A 17,082-nucleotide genomic window follows, 5' to 3' on the forward strand; every position below is an offset into this window, starting at 1 on the left:
AAGATTTTATTTATTTGACAGAGAGCACAAGCTGGGGCAACAGGCATAGGGAAAGGGAGAAGCAGGCTCCCCACTGAGCAAGGAGCCTGGTGGGGGACTTGATCCCAGGACCCTAGGATCATGACTCGAGCCGAAGTCAGACACTCATCCAACTGAGCCATTCAGGCACTCTAAAAGAAAACTTTCTTATTGGATAGTTCTTAAGTTAACTGACAATTCTAGGCAGTATTTATACTTTTTAAAACAAGAATCTCTAGAAATTGCTTATTTTCTTTAATCCATTCATGAATTTAAGTGTTGGAGGCCTCTCATTTGGACAGTTATTGGAAACCAGGGAATTAGATCTTCCTAGGGGTAGAGTAATATAGTAAGGTTTAATATTTTCTTTTAAAATTACTTATTTTTAGAAATAGTACCTTTAGGATTGTCTTCATTCTGTGGATTTTATTATGAAGTCCCCTTCCCCCCATTTTCTTGTACAAAGTTCTAAATTTCTAATTTTTTTAGAAGATTTTATTTATTTATTTTGAGAGAGAGCGTGCGCACACAAATGGGGGGAGGGGCAGACGGAGAGGGAGAAGCAAACTCCCCACTGAGCAGGGAATCCGATGTGGGGCTCGATCCCAGGATCCTGGGATCATGACCTGAGCTGAAGGCAGACACTTAACTGACTGAGCCACCCAGGCGCCCCATAAATTTCTAATTTTTAAAAAATAGTGGTGGTGCCCTGGATGGCTCAGTCAGTTGAGCATCCAACTCTTGGTTTCCGCTCAGGTCAGGATCCTCAGGGTGATGGGATGGAGCCCTGCGTCCAGCTCTGTACTCTGCAGTGTGCAGTCTGCTTGGGATTTTCCCTTTCCATCCTGTGCCCCACCCCGCTGCTCATACGCACGCTCTAAAGTAAATAAATAAAATCTCTTTTAAAAATGGTAAAGATGATTTGGTTGCCATAATTGGGTGAATTTCAGAATGCTCAGTTTGTGCTAAAATAGGAATTTGCCAAAAATAATTATCTATATCTATGCTTCTCCTCCTCCTAAAAAGGATCTGAAGTGCCCAAAAAGACAGTAAAAACAACCCCCAAAATACTCCTGAGTAAAACCAGAAAACAAAATCCCAATAAGTAGAAATTACAAACTCCAAATAAAATTCCATAAAATGTATTTAGTCAGTATAGAAGGAATGCTGAGCAAAGCAGTTTGTATCTTCAGAAATAAATTCATTTTGGACTCCTGGGTGGCTCAGTTGGTTGGGCATCTGTCTTTGGCTCAGATCAGGATCCCAGGGTTCTGGTATCGAGTGCCGCATCGGACTCCCAGCTCAGCAGAGAGTCATCTGCTCCAGGTCCACCCTGACCTGCCTCCCCTCCTCCATTCTCTCTCTCTCTCTCAAGAATGAATAAAATCTTTAAAAAAAAAAAAAAGAAATTCATTTTGGGGGCACCTGAGTGGCTCAGTTGGTTAAACATCTGCCTTTGGCTCAGGTCATGATCTCAGGGTCCTGGGATGGAGCCCACATTGGGTTCCCTGCTCAGCAGGGAGTCTGCTTCTTCCTCTGCCCCTCCCCCCACTTGTGCATTCTCTCTTGTTCTGTTCTCTCTCTCTCAAATAAAATCTTTAGAAATAAATAGGGGCACCTGGGTGGCTCAGTTAAATGTCTGCCTTCAGCTCAGGTCATGATCTCAGAGTCCTGGGATCCAGCCCTGCATTGGGCACCCTGCTCAACGGGAAGCCTGCTTCTCTCTCTCCCACTCCCCCTGCTTGTGTCTCCTCTCTCCCCGCCATCTCTCTCTCTGTCAAATAAAATCTTTTTAAAAAATAAATACATACATATATTTTTGAATAAAAACAACCAACTTAATTGTCAAATTTGGTGATGCTAAGGAGATTATGTCCCATTTATCTGATGCACATTTCTTCAGACTGCTTTTGGCAGATGCAGGGCTTATGCTTACTTGGGTAGGTATAATATATGAGAGATCTGCTAATTACAAAACATAGACTTAATTGTAGGGAAAGTATTTAAGCAATTTAAGAATAGGCTATTAAAATATATCAATAAAATGTACCATTTATTTTTCCTAGTTCTGAAATTCAGATATGTTGAGTGCTATTGCTGTTATGGCACTATAAAGTAATATTTTAATTACATATGATTCTTCTACATCATGACTCAGTCTGAGACACTTTCCAGCTATTGGTGTATTATTGAAAGTGTAGTTTATTATTGTGGATTTTTAGTTCCATTCCATCTTTGTTTTCATCTGTTGCATCTTCAAATCTAGCCATCCGATCAGCTTATATGACCTTAAGGATCAGGAAAGAATGTATGGATGAATCATCATAAATTATCACTACCACTAGGAAAAGAAGTCAGAATGGAAGTCCCTCCTAGTAGTGGTTCAGAATATCCCCTTTCTGTGATTTTTCATTAATATATCTTGGCTGCCTCCTTGATAGAAAGAAAATTTCCAATCAGAGAGGTGCCTGGGTGGTTCATTCGGTTAAGGGTCCAACTCTCAATTTCCGCTAAGATCATGATCTCACAGTTGTGGGTTCGAGCCCTGCGTTAGGCTCTGTGTTCAGTGTGGAGTCTGCTTCAGATTCTCTCTCTCTCCCTCACTCTCTCTGAAATAAATAAAATCTTTTAAAAATTTTTCAATCAGAGCAGTTTTGTTATATTTTTTAAGCATGTTGTATTTTTTAAGCACTATGTAATATTTTCTGTTTAAAATGAATATGCATGGGGCGCCTGGGCAGCATAGTCGTTAAGCGTCTGCCTTCGGCTCAGGGCGTGATCCCGGCATTATGGGATCGAGCCCCACATCAGGCTCCTCCGCTAGGAGCCTGCTTCTTCCTCTCCTACTCCCCCTGCTTGTGTTCCCTCTCTCTCTGGCTGTCTCTGTCAAATAAAATAAAATAAAATAAAAATCTTAAAAAAAAAAGAACAAAAATAAAATGAATATGCAGGTGAATCTGTGTTTTATTAGAAGTCATAAATAGAAGTACAACCATAATAAACTTATAGTGGGCGCAATAAATAACAGTACAGAAACATTATGCTTGGAGGAGGACTTTTTGTGGGACAGTTTAGCTCTGTGAGTTCATATTGATTGGCTCCAGTTTATACCTGCATATGAGAGTCTGCCTGACTTTATATGACTACCTGCGAATCCACCTGCAGGTAACTCAGAGACTTTGGGTGAAAGGGAAGATAAAGGCAGTTGACATCATCAAGTTCCCATAGTAAGATGATGCATCTTAGTGAAATATCCTGAAAAACTATATATGTGTAAGTAGCTTTTACTGTTTTCAGTTTAATGTTTTAAAAAGGGCTTTAGGATTTTAATTTTCTAGAAGGCAAGAATTATGCCGATGTAAATTTTAACATATAGCTTGTTCGAGTTTATAAATTGTTGACATTTTAATGCTTTCAATGAAGAAGGACAAGATTTGTGTTTTAAAAAGTGGAGCTGCTTCCTTTTTCCATTGAGATTTTGTGGCTCTCTTATGTTTCCTTATTCTGATGTCAAAGTGCCCATAATACGCAGCATGGTCCCTGGGATGTAGAATGTTCTAAGTAAATCATTCTTTTTTTTTTTTTTTTTTTGAATTTTAGCAATTTATTTTTTTATTTTTTTTTTTAAATGATTTTTTATTATATTATGTTAGTCACCATACAGTACATCCCCGGTTTCCGATGTAAGGCTCGATGATTCATTAGTTGTGTATAACACCCAGTGCACCATGCAATACGTGCCCTCCTTACTACCCATCACCAGTCTATCCCATTCCCCCACCCCCCTCCCCTCTGAAGTCCTCAGTTTGTTTCTCATAGTCCATAGTCTCTCATGTTTCATTCCCCCTCTGATTACCCCCCCTTTCTTTATCCCTTTCTTCCCCTACCGATCATCCTAGTTCTTATGTTCCATAGATGAGAGAAATCATATGATAGTTGTCTTTCTCTGCTTGACTTATTTCACTTAGCATTATCTCCTCCAGTGCCGTCCATGTTGTAGCAAATGTTGAGAACTCGTTCTTTCTGATAGCTGAGTAATATTCCATTGTATATATGGACCACAACTTCTTAATCCAGTCGTCTGTTGAAGGGCATCTCGGCTCCTTCCACAATTTAGCTATTGTGGACATTGCTGCTATGAACATTGGGTAAGTAAATCATTCTAAATAAATGCTTGAGTCAGTCTTGAATTGCCTTTTTTCCTTAGAATTACCTCAAGCTTCATATTAAAATACAGCAATGCATCACAGACTTCCCACTCCATGCACTAACTACTCTTCAATATGGAACATATTTCTCTTCACATTGATGGATCTTAGGAACTTTCTTGGAGTAACTGGAAAAGTATTAGATCATTTTTCACATCCTGTCTTATAATTGTATTAAATTAATTGGAAATTATTTGTATCTTACAGACTGCTGAACAAGAAACTAAAGGCCTTCCGAGTAAGAAAGGAATTGTACAGTCTATTGTTGGTCAAGGCTATCATCGTAAAATAGTTCTGGCATCACAGTCCATACAGAATACTGTATATAAGTAAGTATTTTGCAAAGAGAAAGTATAGATACTTAATATTGTTTCAAATAATGTTATTTATGTGTAAAAATATGCTTAAGACTTATCACTTCATAGGAGGAACCACTTTGTAACTAGGTTTTATTATCTGACATATTATTGAAAGTGTAGTTTATTGTGGATTTTTAGTACATCTGTGCTGAAACTTGATGGCCTAAGAGACCCTGGTCTATTTAGTACCATTATTCAAAATGTCCAGAAGAGGGCATCTTGATGTTTCCTTTTTATATAATTTATCATTGATGCTTTTTTTTTTAGTTATTTCCTTATAGTCCCTAAAGCAATTCTTAGTATTTAGAGAGAAAAGTACTAATACAGAAAGTAACCAAAGCATTATGAAGCCGTCACATGTAAACCTTCAGTTGAATAACTTTTAAATATGAACATCTTTATCTTGTATAAAGATTCCAATTTGGAGTTGCTATTATTTCTAAAGTAGTAGGCGTTGTAAAAAATTTGCTGTGTTTTTTCTTTTCCAAAAAAATAAAATTGTTCCACTACCATTTAAAAGTTCTCCCAAAGTTTTAAAATAGTAACTGGTACACAATATTTTGGTCTTAATAGCAGATTTTTTGTTTTTAAAGACTTAAGATAAAAGATCATTTTCCTACATTTTCAAAATTATTACTACTTTTCCCCTTTTTTTCCCTAGTAAAGCTTAGTTTGGTGTATTGAACCAAGAGAAAGTTATATAAAATCTCAAAAGAGGGGCGCCTGGGTAGCGCAGTCGTTAAGCGTCTGCCTTTCGCTCAGGGCGTGATCCCGGCGTTCCGGGATCGAGTCCCACGTCCGGCTCCTCCGCTGGGAGCCTGCTTCTTCCTCTCTCACTCCCCTGCTGTGTTCCCTCTCTCGCTGGCTGTCTCCCTGTCACATAAATAAATAAAATCTTAAAAAAAAAAAAAATCTCAAAAGAATTACAAGACAAAAGTTAAAAATATAGCATTTTCAAGAGCAAGGATCAACTGAAACAAGGCTCAGATGTGAAAATCTACTTTCTTTCCAGTTCCTACTATACTTGCGCTGGCCCTCAATACGGATTTTCCTTGTCTTTAGCTCTTTTGTTACGTTAATGTCCACACTGCAGATAACCTTCAAGTTGGTTTCCATCCTTAGTCCCATTCCTAGAGATACAACTTGCGTGATGTGTATACTTGCAATATATTATGCATACTTTTTAAATCTTATATTAATATTTAGGATTTACGTTCTTTAGGATTCTCTTATAACTGCTTATTTTCAAATTTCTACCTGTTGGCAAATTTTCATTTACAGTTATACTGGTTTTATTCCAATAAGAGAAAAGTCTTATTTATTTCTAAATTATTTACTTAGCTGATTTGGTTTTTGGTTGTTTTTTGTTTTGTTTTGTTTTAAGTGATGGACAGTCTTCAGCCATTCCTGTAGCCAGTATGGAGTTTGCAGCCATTTGTCTTAGAAATGCCTTGTTGCTGTTGCCTGAAGAACAGCAAGATCCGAAGCAGGAAAATGGGTCTAAAAATAGTAATCAATTAGGTGGGAACACGGAGAGCAGTGAAAGCAGTGAAACTTGCAGGTATTCTAATCCCCTTGGTCTCATTTGGTGAAACCCTTCAGGACTTCATTAGTAAGCCTCTTTGTCCTTTAGATGAATTCCTAAAATCTTGAGCCCTTATTTCCGAAATCCCCTGTTTTGAATAATAAGAAGGGAAAGTATGAATGTTAAGTATTTCTGGAAGAGAGAAATGAGAGAGGAGAGAACCTTAGAAGAGAAAAGTGGAAAGAAACAGCTTTTCATTGACAGGAGGAATAGTTGTAAAGAAATCCTGTTGCTCTCAGAGACAGCACTTTGTTTTTACGTTCTCCATACATACCATAAACCATTAACCACCAGAATATTTCTATATTAATTTCTAGTGTTATTGTATAAATTAAATATTAATCTCTACAAATTAAGAGAGCTTCTGGTAATAGTAAAACACCATTATATATAAAGTTCTTTTTATACATGGCACCTTTAAATTCAAGTCTTTCATCCCTGCGTTTTTTTCTTGATTATGATAGAAATAACATTTATTAAAGAAAATTTGAAACAAAATTGTGGGGGCTTTTTTGTTTTTTCCTCCATCAGGGGTTTATGTTTTACTGTAGTTGATAAAAAGCAATCAGAAGACCAAGAAATGTGAAAATACATGAGTGGTTTCTTTTGTAGTGATATTGTTTGCAGTTAGAAATTTTTAAAAGCAGTGTTGTGTACTGGAGGAAAGAAACTGAAATATAGTATAGCTCTACCACATCGGTGATACCAATTACTAAGCATTTTGCATTTGTTGTTTTTGGCTCTTGTATATGTTTCGCATAAAAAATGGCATGGGAGTGGGGTAGGGAAACAATTTTATATTTAATTGTTTATTTGCTCTTTGTAATTTAGAGTCTATCTTTATTTTAGCGGTAAAAGCCATGATGGAGATAAGTTCATTCCAGCTCCACCTTCTTCTCCATTGAGAAAACAGGAATTAGAAAACTTAAAGTGAGTATCTGAACAAAATTAGTATAGCATCTATTGCACATTATTTTTAATCTTCTTTATTTTGTTAATGTTATGAATTATATTGATGGAATGTCAAATGTTACACCAACCTTTAAATCTTGTGTTTAAACCCCAGTAGTCAGAATGTATTATCTTTTTTTATAAATTGTTGTATTCAATTTATTAATAATTTTTAAGAATATTTGCTTCTCAGGTACCTGGCTGGCTCAGTTGGTGGAGGATGCAACTCTTGATCTCGGGGTTGTGAGTTTGAGCCCCACATTGGGTAGAGACTACTTAAAAATAAAATCTTAAAAGAAAGAAAGCTGTCTTTCATATTTAGCCACATAATCACCCCTTTCGGCAGATCCTAGTTTCCATAACATTATCATTTCCCTTCATTCTGAGGCTCTCCTTTCCACATTTCTTGTAATACAGGTCTTAATTTTCCTAGGTTTTTTTTTTTTTTAACTGTTTAAATCTGTAATTGTCTTTATTTCATCTTCATTCTTGCAGGATATTTTCACTGAAGACAGAACTCTAGGTTGGTAGAGTTTGTTTTTCCTTTCAGTCAGCTCTTTGAAGAGGTCACTGCATTATCTTCAACCTCTGTTATTTCTGATTGGAAATTTATACTCATCGTACAGAGGTGCCTTTTTTCTATCTATAGATTGTCTCTGTTTTTCAGCAATTAGACTGATGAGTCTGAGTGTGATTTTCATTTATTTTTTTCCTTTTTTTTATAATAGTTTTTATTATGTTACGTTAGTCACCATACAGTATATCCTTAGTTTCTGATGCAATGTTCCATGATTCATTATTTTCATATAACACCCAGTGCACCACGCAATATGTGCCCTCCTTAATACCCATCACTGGCCTATCTCAACCCCCCACCCGCCTCCCCTCTGAATCCCTCACCCGCCTACCCTCTGAATCCCTCAGTTTGTTTCCCAGAGTCCGTAGTCTCTCATGGTTCATTCACCCTCTGTTTACCCCCCCTTTAGTCTTCCCTTCCTGCTTCTACCAATCTTCCTGCTATGTATTATGTTCCATAAATGAGTGAAACCATAAGATAATTGTCTTTCTCTGCTTGACTTATTTCACTTAGCATAATCTCGTCCGGTCCCATCCACGTTGCTGCAAATGTTGGGTAATCATTCTTTCTAATGGCTGAGTAATATTCCATTGTATATATGGACCACATCTTCTCAATCTATTCGTCTTTTGAAAGGCATCTCGTCTCCTTCCACAATTTAGCTATTGCGGACAATGCTGCTATGAACGTTGGGGTGCATATGGCGCTTCTCTTCACTACGTTTTTATCTTTGGGGTAAATACCCAGTAGTGAAATTGCTGGATCATAGGACAGCTCAATTTTTAACTTTTTAAGGGACTATCACACTGTTTTCCAAAGTGGCTGTACCAACTTGCATTCCCACCAACAGTGTAAGAGGGATCCCCTTTGTCCACATCCTCTCCAACATTTGTTGTTTCCTGCCTTGTCCATTTTTGCCATTCTTACTGGCGTAATGTGGTGTCTCAATGTGGTTTTGATTTGAATTTCCCTGATGGCTAATGATTTTGAACCTTTTTTCATGTGTCTGTTAGCCATTTGTATGTCTTCATTGGAAAAGTGTCTGTTCATATCTTCTGCCCATTTTTTTACTTTATTATTTGTTTCTTGTGTTTCGAGTTTGAGAAGTTCTTTGTAGATCTTGGATACTAGTCTTTTATCAGTACTGTCACTTGCAAATATCTTCTCCCATTCCGTGGGCTGCCTCTTAGTTTTTTGGACTGTTTCCTTGGCTGTGCAGAAGCTTTTGATCTTGATGAAGTCCCACAAGTTCGTTTTCTTTTGTCTCTCTTGCCTTTAGAGATGCATGAAAAAAGTTGCTGTGGCCGATGTCAGAGAGGTTGCTGCCTATGTTCTCTAGGATTTTGATGGATTCCTGTCTCACATCGAGGTCTTTCATCCATTTGGAGTTTATCTTTGTGTCTGGTGTGAGAGAGTGGTCAAGTTTCATTCTTTTGCATGCAGTTGTTCAATTTTCCCATCACCATTTATTGAAGAGACTGTCTTTTTTCCACTGGGTGTTTTTTCCTGCTTCGTCAAGATTAGTTGCCCAAAGAGCAGAGGGTCCATTTCTGGGTTCTCTATTCTGTTCCATTGGTCTATGTGTCTGTTTTTGTGCCAATACCATGCTGTCTTTGTGATCACAGCTTTGTAGTACAGCTTGAAATCTGGCAACGTGACTCCCGCACTTTGTTTTTCCTTTTCAACAATTCCTTGGCAATTCGGGGCCTTTTCTGGTTCCATACAAATGTAAGGGCTGTTTGTTCCAGTTCTTTGAAAAATGTCATTGGTATTTTGATCGGGATAGCATTGAAAGTGTAGATTGCTCAGGGTAGCTAGCATAGCCATTTTAACTATGTTAATTCTTCCGATCCATGAGCGTGGAATATTTTTCCATCTTTTTGTGTCTTCTTCAATGTCTTTCAAGAGTGATCTATAGTTTCTAGAATATAGATCCTTTACGTCTCTGGTTAAGTTAATTCCGAGATAACGTTTGATTTCTGGTGCTATTGTAAATGGAATGGATTCCCTAATTTCTCTTTCTTCAGTCTCATTGTTCGTGTATAGAAATGCAACTGATTTCTGAGCATTGATTTTGTTTCCCACCACATTACTGAATTGCTCTATAAGTTCTAGTAGTTTGGGGGTGGATTCTTTTGGGTTTTCCATATAGCGTATCATGTCATCTGCGAAGAGAGACAGTTTGACTTCTTCTTTGCCGATTTGGATACCTTTTATCCCTTTTTGTTGTCTGATTGCTGTTGCAAGGACTTCTAGTACTATGTTGAATAATAATGGCAAGGGTGGGCATCCTTGTTGTGTTCCTGATCTTAAGGGAAAGCCTTTCAGCTTTTCTCCATTGAGAATGATATTCGCTGTAGGCTTTTCATAGATGGTTTTTATGAAATTGAGGAATGTACCCTCTATCCCTACACTCTGAAGGGTTTTAATCAGAAAAGGATGCTGTATTTTGTCAGATGCTTTTTCTGCATCATTGAAAGGATCATATGGTTTGTGACTTTTTTTGTTGATATGATTTATCACACTGATTGATTTGCGAATGTTGAACCACCCTTGCATCCCAGGGATGAATCCCACTTGGTCATGATGGGTAATCCTTTTAATGTACTGTTGGACCCTATTAGCTAGGATCTTGTTGAGAATTTTGGCGTCTATATTCATCAGGGATATCGGTCTGTAATTCTCCGTTTTGATGGGGTCTTTTCCTGGTTTGGGGATCAAGGTAATACTGGCCTCATAGAATGAGTTTGGTAGTTTTCCTTCTGTTTCTATTTTTTGAAACAGCTTCAGGAGAATAGGTATTATTTCTTCTTTGAATGTTTGGTAGAATTCCCTGGGGATTCCGTCAAGCCCTGGACTCTGGTTTTTGGGGAGGTTTTTGATCACTGTTTCAATCTCTTCATAATAATCGGTCTGTTTAATCAGTTTTTTCCTGTTTCAGTCTTGGTAGTTTATAGGTTTCCAGGAAGGCATCCATTTCTTCCAGGTTGTTTAATTTATTGGCATAAAGCTGTTGATAAAAGTTTCTAATGATCCTTCCTATTTCATTGGTGTTGGTTGTGATCTCTCCCCTTTCATTCATAATTTTATTAATTTGGGTCCTTTCTCTATTCTGGCCAGTGGCTTTTCGATGTTATTTATTCTTTCAAAAACCCAGCTTCTAGTTCTGTTGATCTGCTCTACTGTGCTCCTGGTTTCTAATTCATTGATCTCTGCTCTAATCTTGATCACCTGCCTTCTTGTGCGTGGGTTAGTCCTGTTCTTCTGTTCCAGCTCCAGCTTCTTGAGGTGAGAATATAAAAACTGCATTTTAGATTTTTCTATTCTTTTGAGTGAGGCTTGGATGGCTATGTATTTTCCCCTTAGGACCGCCTTTGCAGTGTCCCATAGGTTTTGGACCAATGTGTTTTCATTTTCGTTGGTCTCCAAAAATTGCTTAATCTCCTTCTTAATTACCTGGTTTACCCAATCATTCTTGAGCAGGATGGTTCTTAATTTCCAAGTGTTGGAGTTTCTTCCAAATTTTTCCTTGTGATTGAGTTCCAGTTTCAAAGCATTGTGGTCTGAGAATATGCAGGGAATAATCTCAGTCTTTTGGTATCGGTTGACACCTGTTTTGTGACTCAGTATATATGGTCTGTTCTGGAGAAAGTTCCATGTGCATTCGAAAAGAATGAGTATTCTGTTGTTCTTGGGTCTAGTATTCTGTATATATCTATGAGGTCCATCTGGTCTGTTATGTCATTCAAAGTTCTTGTTTCTTTGTTGATTTTCTGCTTAGGTGATCTGTCTATTGCTGATAGTGGAGTGTTGAGGTCCCTACTGTTAACATATTTTTATCTATATGTCTCTTTATTCTGGTTAAGAGTTGGCTTATGTATCTAGCTGCTCCCCTGTTGGGGGCATAGATATTTATAATTGACATAGCCACTTGTTGGATACATCCTTTCAGAATAATATAGTGTCCTTCTGTATCTTTAACTATAGTCTTTAGTTTAAAATCTAATCTGTCTGATATGAGAATTGCTACCCCAGCTTTCTTTTGAGGTCCATTGGCATGAAAAATGGTTTTCCATCCCTTCACTTTCAGTCTGGATGTATCTTTAGGTTCAAAATGAGTCTCTTGTAGATAGCAAATGGATGGGTCATGTCTTTTTATCCAATCTGCAACCCTGTGGCATTTATGGGAGGATTTAGGCCATTCACATTGAGAGTGATTATTGAGAGATACGATTTTAATGATGTCATGTTTCCTGTGAAGTCTTTGTTTCTATAGATTGTAAGTTTCTGTTCTGTATCACTCTTGGGGCTTTTTTACTTTTATAGAACGCCCCTTAATATCTCTTGTAGGGCTGGCTTGGTGGTCATGAATTCCTTCAGTTTCTGCCGACCCTGGAAGGTCCTTATCTCTGCATCAATTCTGAATGACAGCCTTGCTGGATAAAGGTTCCTTGGCTGCATGTTCTTCTCAGAGCTTTGAAAATACCCTGCCAACCCTTCCTGGCCTGCCAGGTCTGTGTATACAGGTCTGACGTTATTCTGATATTCTTCCCTCTGTACGTAAGGATTTTCTTCCCCCTGGCTGCTTTCAATAGTGTATCCTTGGATCTATTATTTGCAGAATGCACTGTGACGTGACGTGGTGTAGGTCTGTTCTCATTGATCTTGGGAGGGGTCCTCTCTGCCTCTTGGACACGAATGCTTGTTTCCTTTGCCAGATTAGGGAAGTTCTCAGCTACAATTTGTACAAATATCTCTTCTAGACCTCTCTCTTTCTCCACCCCCTCGGGGATGCCGATGATTCTGACATTGGAACGTTTCATTGAGTCAGTAATCTCCCGTAATCTACATTCTTGAGATTGGATTTTTTTTTTTTTTTTTGAGATTGGATTTTTTGAGCCAAGTTTCCGTTTTTACTTTCTCTTCTACCATCCCATCTTCCAATTCACTAATTTGTTCTTCTGCCTCATTTACCCTGGCCGTCAGAGTGTCTAGTTTAGACTGCATTTGATTCATAGCATTTTAATTTCTGCCAGATTCGCTCTCATTTCTGCCCTTAGAGATTCTATATTCTCGTTAATATTTTCGTTAATAATTTTCTCAAGCCTACACATCATCTTGACCATTATTACTCTGAACTCCATTTCTGACGATTTGATTACATCCATATCCATCAGTTCTGTGGCAGAGGCCACAGTCTCTGTGTCCTTTCTATGCTGAAGGTTCCTCCTTCTTGTCATTCTGATGAGGAGAGGTTGCAGGGATGCCCAGAGCCCAAATTATTGACCAGGACTCAGGCAGTGTGCACTTGTTTTATAGGGACCTTAGGGATGTGGGCTTCTTGATTTTTCACCCTGCCTTCTGGGGGAGGGGACTGCTGCGCTGATACTCAGGCAACCCTGTTTGGGTAGAGTCTCTGTGTCCCCTGCGAGGGGGGATGGGGATGGGCAATGTGAACCGGTATTTCCGGGCTTTTGTTCTGTGTCGGCTTCTCCTGGCAGCTTTCTGTGCCTCTTCTGAGAGTCAGAGCAGCAGTGGCCGTATCCTAGCCTCTTTTAGAACAGAGATCACGGACTGCTCTCCACTGAGCTCTCTTGGCCACTTTAACTCTGTTCTCATCGGTGCTGCCAAAAACCTCACAGCATCCTGGGATGTGCACCCCATAGCCACTCTCCCAGCCCTTGCTTCCAGGGCTGGCACATCTCTGTCCTTTGTGCTTCTAACACCACCAGCCACCCCCGGTTGCCATGCGCACTCCTGAGCTCCCTGTTTGGGTGTGGTTCGCGCGTGCGCTCTGGAGCGCTGGTTTTCCGTCTGGTTCCGCGCTTGCTCCTGAGCTCCCGGTTTCAGTCTACTTCAAGTGTGTGCCCCGGACTCCCGGTTTCAGTCCGGTTCCAGTGAGTGCTCTGGAGCTCCAGTTTTCAGTCTGGCCACGTTCACATTCCCAGGCTCACGGTCTCAGTCTGCTTTCTCCTGGGTACCGGTCCGCGAGTCCTGCCCATCCCCAGTGCAGGTGGCTACTGCTTCCCGGTGCCTAGCGCGGCGGCTCCCTCCCCCTTCCGTTTATCTTCTGTTATCTGTGCACGGATTCACAGCTCCCCGTTTCATACCTCAATACTCAGCACTGGAGATGTTCCTTTGTAGAGATCCAGATGTATCTACCTATGTCTCAGGCTGATTTCATGGGTGTTCAGGATGCTCTGGTAGATATCCAGCTCGATTCACAGGGGACCAGCTGAAAAAAGGGTCCCCTACTCCTCCACCATCTTTTCCCCCCTCCGATTTTCATCATTTAAACTCTTGTCTTGGAGTTAGCTGACTTTAAGTCTATAAATTTATCTTTCAACAGATTTGATACAATTTGACTGTAATTTCTTCATACTGGTTTTGGAGCTAGGCTGAATCATATAGCATTACTTTGAAAAATGATTTCAGGGGCGCCTGGGTGGCTCAGTCGTTAAGCATCTGCCTTCGGCTCAGGGCGTGATCCAGGTTCCCTGGGGTCGAGCCCCGCATCGGGCTCCATGTTCCGCTGGAAGCCTGCTTCTTCCTCTCCCATTTCCCCTGTTTGTGTTCCCTCTCTCACTGTCTGTCTCTCTCTGTCAAATAAATAAAATCTTTAAAAAAAAAAAATGATTTCAATAATAGAACTGCAAATTAAAATGAGAAGAAAGCCATTATTTCTTTTTTTTTTTTTTAAGATTTTATTTATTTATTTGACAGAGACAGCAAAAGAGGGAACACAAGCAAGGGGAGTGGGAGAGGGAGAAGCAGGCTTCCTGCCGAGCAAGGAGCCTGATTCGGGGCTCGATCCCAGGACCCTGGGATCATGACCTGAGCCAAAGGCAGGCACTTAAACACTGAGCCACCCAGGCACCCTGAGCCATTATTTCTTTCATCATTATATATATATATTTTTAAGAGCCATGATTTCTTGTGTTTTTGCCTACTGCAAAAGAATGACAGAAGTACATTTAAACATATATATGTTGCTGGTAGTATTATAAATTGATGGATTACTTTTGGAAAACATTTCATTTATTTCCATTTTTTTTGGAACAAACAGTGCTAGCCTTGTGAAAGGTATTGGGGAATTAGAGGAAAAACACACTGCCTTCAAAAGCAGATGTTGAGGAGCACCTGGTGGCTCAGTCGGTTTAGGGTCAAACTCTTGATTTCAGCTCAGGTCTGATCTTAGGATTGTGGGTTCAAACCCCATGTGGGGCTCTGCTCCTCCCCCAGCTTGCGTGCTTGCTCTCTCTCTCTCAAATAAATCTTTTAAAAAAAGAAAAAGCAGATGGTAGACACTTAGGAGAAAATGATATTAATTAGTAGCTTAGTTATTAGGTGGTGAAATTTGGGGTGTCTCTTTTTTCTTGTGATATTTTATTACCCTGAGAAGTGAAAAATGACCTCACTTTAAAATTTTGCATTTCTTTCAGTCTGCTCAAGGTGCTCAATCTGATGCCAAGATTTACTGATGGCTTGTATTTCTTTTTCTGTGAACCTCCTGTTTGTAGAATTTACCATTTTCATATTGGGTTTTTCATCCTTTTTGTTTTTATAAGAGTTCTTGTCTGTTACAGAAGTTCGCCTTTATTATTTCTGAGATTGTTTATGACACTTAGTTGTAAACAATTTCATAAGTATTCATTTAATGTGTAGAAAGGCCTTCTTGCCTCCGAGGATGAGAGTATAATTCACCCATGTCTTCTAGCACTGTCACAACCACAAATCTAAATTTCTGTTTCATCTAGAATGTATTTTATAGAAATGAATAAGGTAGGGATCTATCTGTACTATGTGTAATTTTTCATAGTGTAGTCCATTTGATTAACTTCATTTAACTTTCAAATAAAGCATGAGACAAAACTATGAAATGTTAAGATTTTATGTCTAAACAGTTTTAAATTACATTTTTATAAAATAACATGTATATGTTTATTTGCATAAAAAAATTGGAAGGATCTATGTCAAAACCTTCATGGTGGTTATCCCTGAATGGTGGAATAACTGGTGATTTTTATTTTCTTATTGGATACCTGGTTTTTCTCTTTAAAAAGGAAGATATTTCATTAATGTTATTGAAGCCCCTCATTTGCATGCCTAGTGTTTTTGGAGGAAGATTGGCCAGAGGGATGTGTCCTCCTCTCTCCCTCTCTCTCTCTCTCTCTCTCTCTTTTTTCCATTTAAATAAAGATGTGCCCTTTTTTTTTTCTTTTTTTAGGATTTTTATTCATTTATTTTGAGAGAGAGAGAGAGAGAGAGTGTGTGTGTGTGTGTGTGTGTGTGTGAACGTGAAATCAGGGGGAGGGGCAGAGGCAGAGGCAGAGGGAGGGAGAATCTCAAGCAAAATCCCCACTGAGTGCAGAGCCAGACGTAGGGCCCAATCCCACAACCCCAAGATCCTGACCTGAGCTGAAATCAAGAGTCAGATACTTAACTGACTAAGCCACCCAGATGCCCCCAAGATGTGCCCTTTTCTGATCATATTCTGTCAGATCAGTGTGTTCATGACGGCATTTCTGTCCATGATTGCAGGGCTCCATGCACCATTCTCCCCTAGACAGCAACTTTATTTTGTTCTGTTGAAGTATACCATGAATTCTCACTTTGTATTAATGCCCTCTCTGTCTGGGGTTTTATTATTAGGAAGAAAGAATTATTCCTCTGATTCTATGGAGGATTAAATCTCAAGTTTAGTTAGAAAGGAGTTGGTCATTTAAGATTTTGAAAGTAGAGTTTCGGGGGCGCCTGGGTGGCACAGAGGTTAAGCGTCTGCCTTCGGCTCAGGGCATGATCCCGGCGCTATGGGATCGAGCCCCGCATCAGGCTCCTCTGATAGGAGCCTGCTTCTTCCTCTCCCACTCGCCCTGCTTGTGTTCCCTCTCTCGCTGGCTATCTCTCTCTCTGTCAAACAAATAAATAAAATCTTAAAAAAAAAAAAAAAGTAGAGTTTCGGTTTTTTAAAACTTGACAGAGTTAATTAAATGTTTTCTTGGGGTGCCTGGATGGCTCAGTCTCTTAGGTGTTTGCCGTTGGCTCAGGTCATGATCCTGGGGTCCTGGCGTTGAGCCCTGAGTTGGGCTCCCTGCTCAGTGGAGAGCCAGCTTCTCCCTCTCCCCTCTGCTCGTGCTCTCTCTTTCTGTTTCTCTCTCTCTCTCAAATAAAATCTTTAAAAAATAATAATAAATGTTTTCTTCAGTAATCTTTAGTTACATTAAAATTTCTTGAATTCTCAGATGAGTCATAAGATAGCAAGGAAATAAAAGTACTGTAAAAAATTACCAGTGAAGGGGTTCCTGGGTGGCTCATTTGGTTAAGTGTCGAGCTCTTGATTTCAGCTCAGATCATGATCTTAGGGTCATGAGATCGAGCCCCATG

The 17,082-nt window shown here is 39.3% G+C and overlaps 1 protein-coding gene across 3 annotated transcripts in view; it reads left to right on the top strand.

The window, feature by feature from the left end:
* CNOT10 (CCR4-NOT transcription complex subunit 10) overlaps positions 1–17,082 on the top strand; it is an 80,440-nt gene that overhangs the window by 41,151 nt on the left and 22,207 nt on the right. For all 3 annotated transcript variants that reach the window (XM_008710455.2, XM_040636991.1, XM_040636992.1), the window contains 3 exons: positions 4,434–4,555; positions 5,970–6,146; positions 7,020–7,100. In XM_008710455.2, the coding sequence (XP_008708677.1) occupies positions 4,434–4,555; positions 5,970–6,146; positions 7,020–7,100 (380 nt within the window). The remainder of the gene's footprint in view (positions 1–4,433; positions 4,556–5,969; positions 6,147–7,019; positions 7,101–17,082) is intronic.

This window comes from Ursus maritimus, unplaced genomic scaffold (genome assembly GCF_017311325.1).
Source record: "Ursus maritimus isolate PB19 unplaced genomic scaffold, ASM1731132v1 scaffold_20, whole genome shotgun sequence".
Lineage (NCBI taxonomy): Eukaryota > Metazoa > Chordata > Mammalia > Carnivora > Ursidae > Ursus > Ursus maritimus.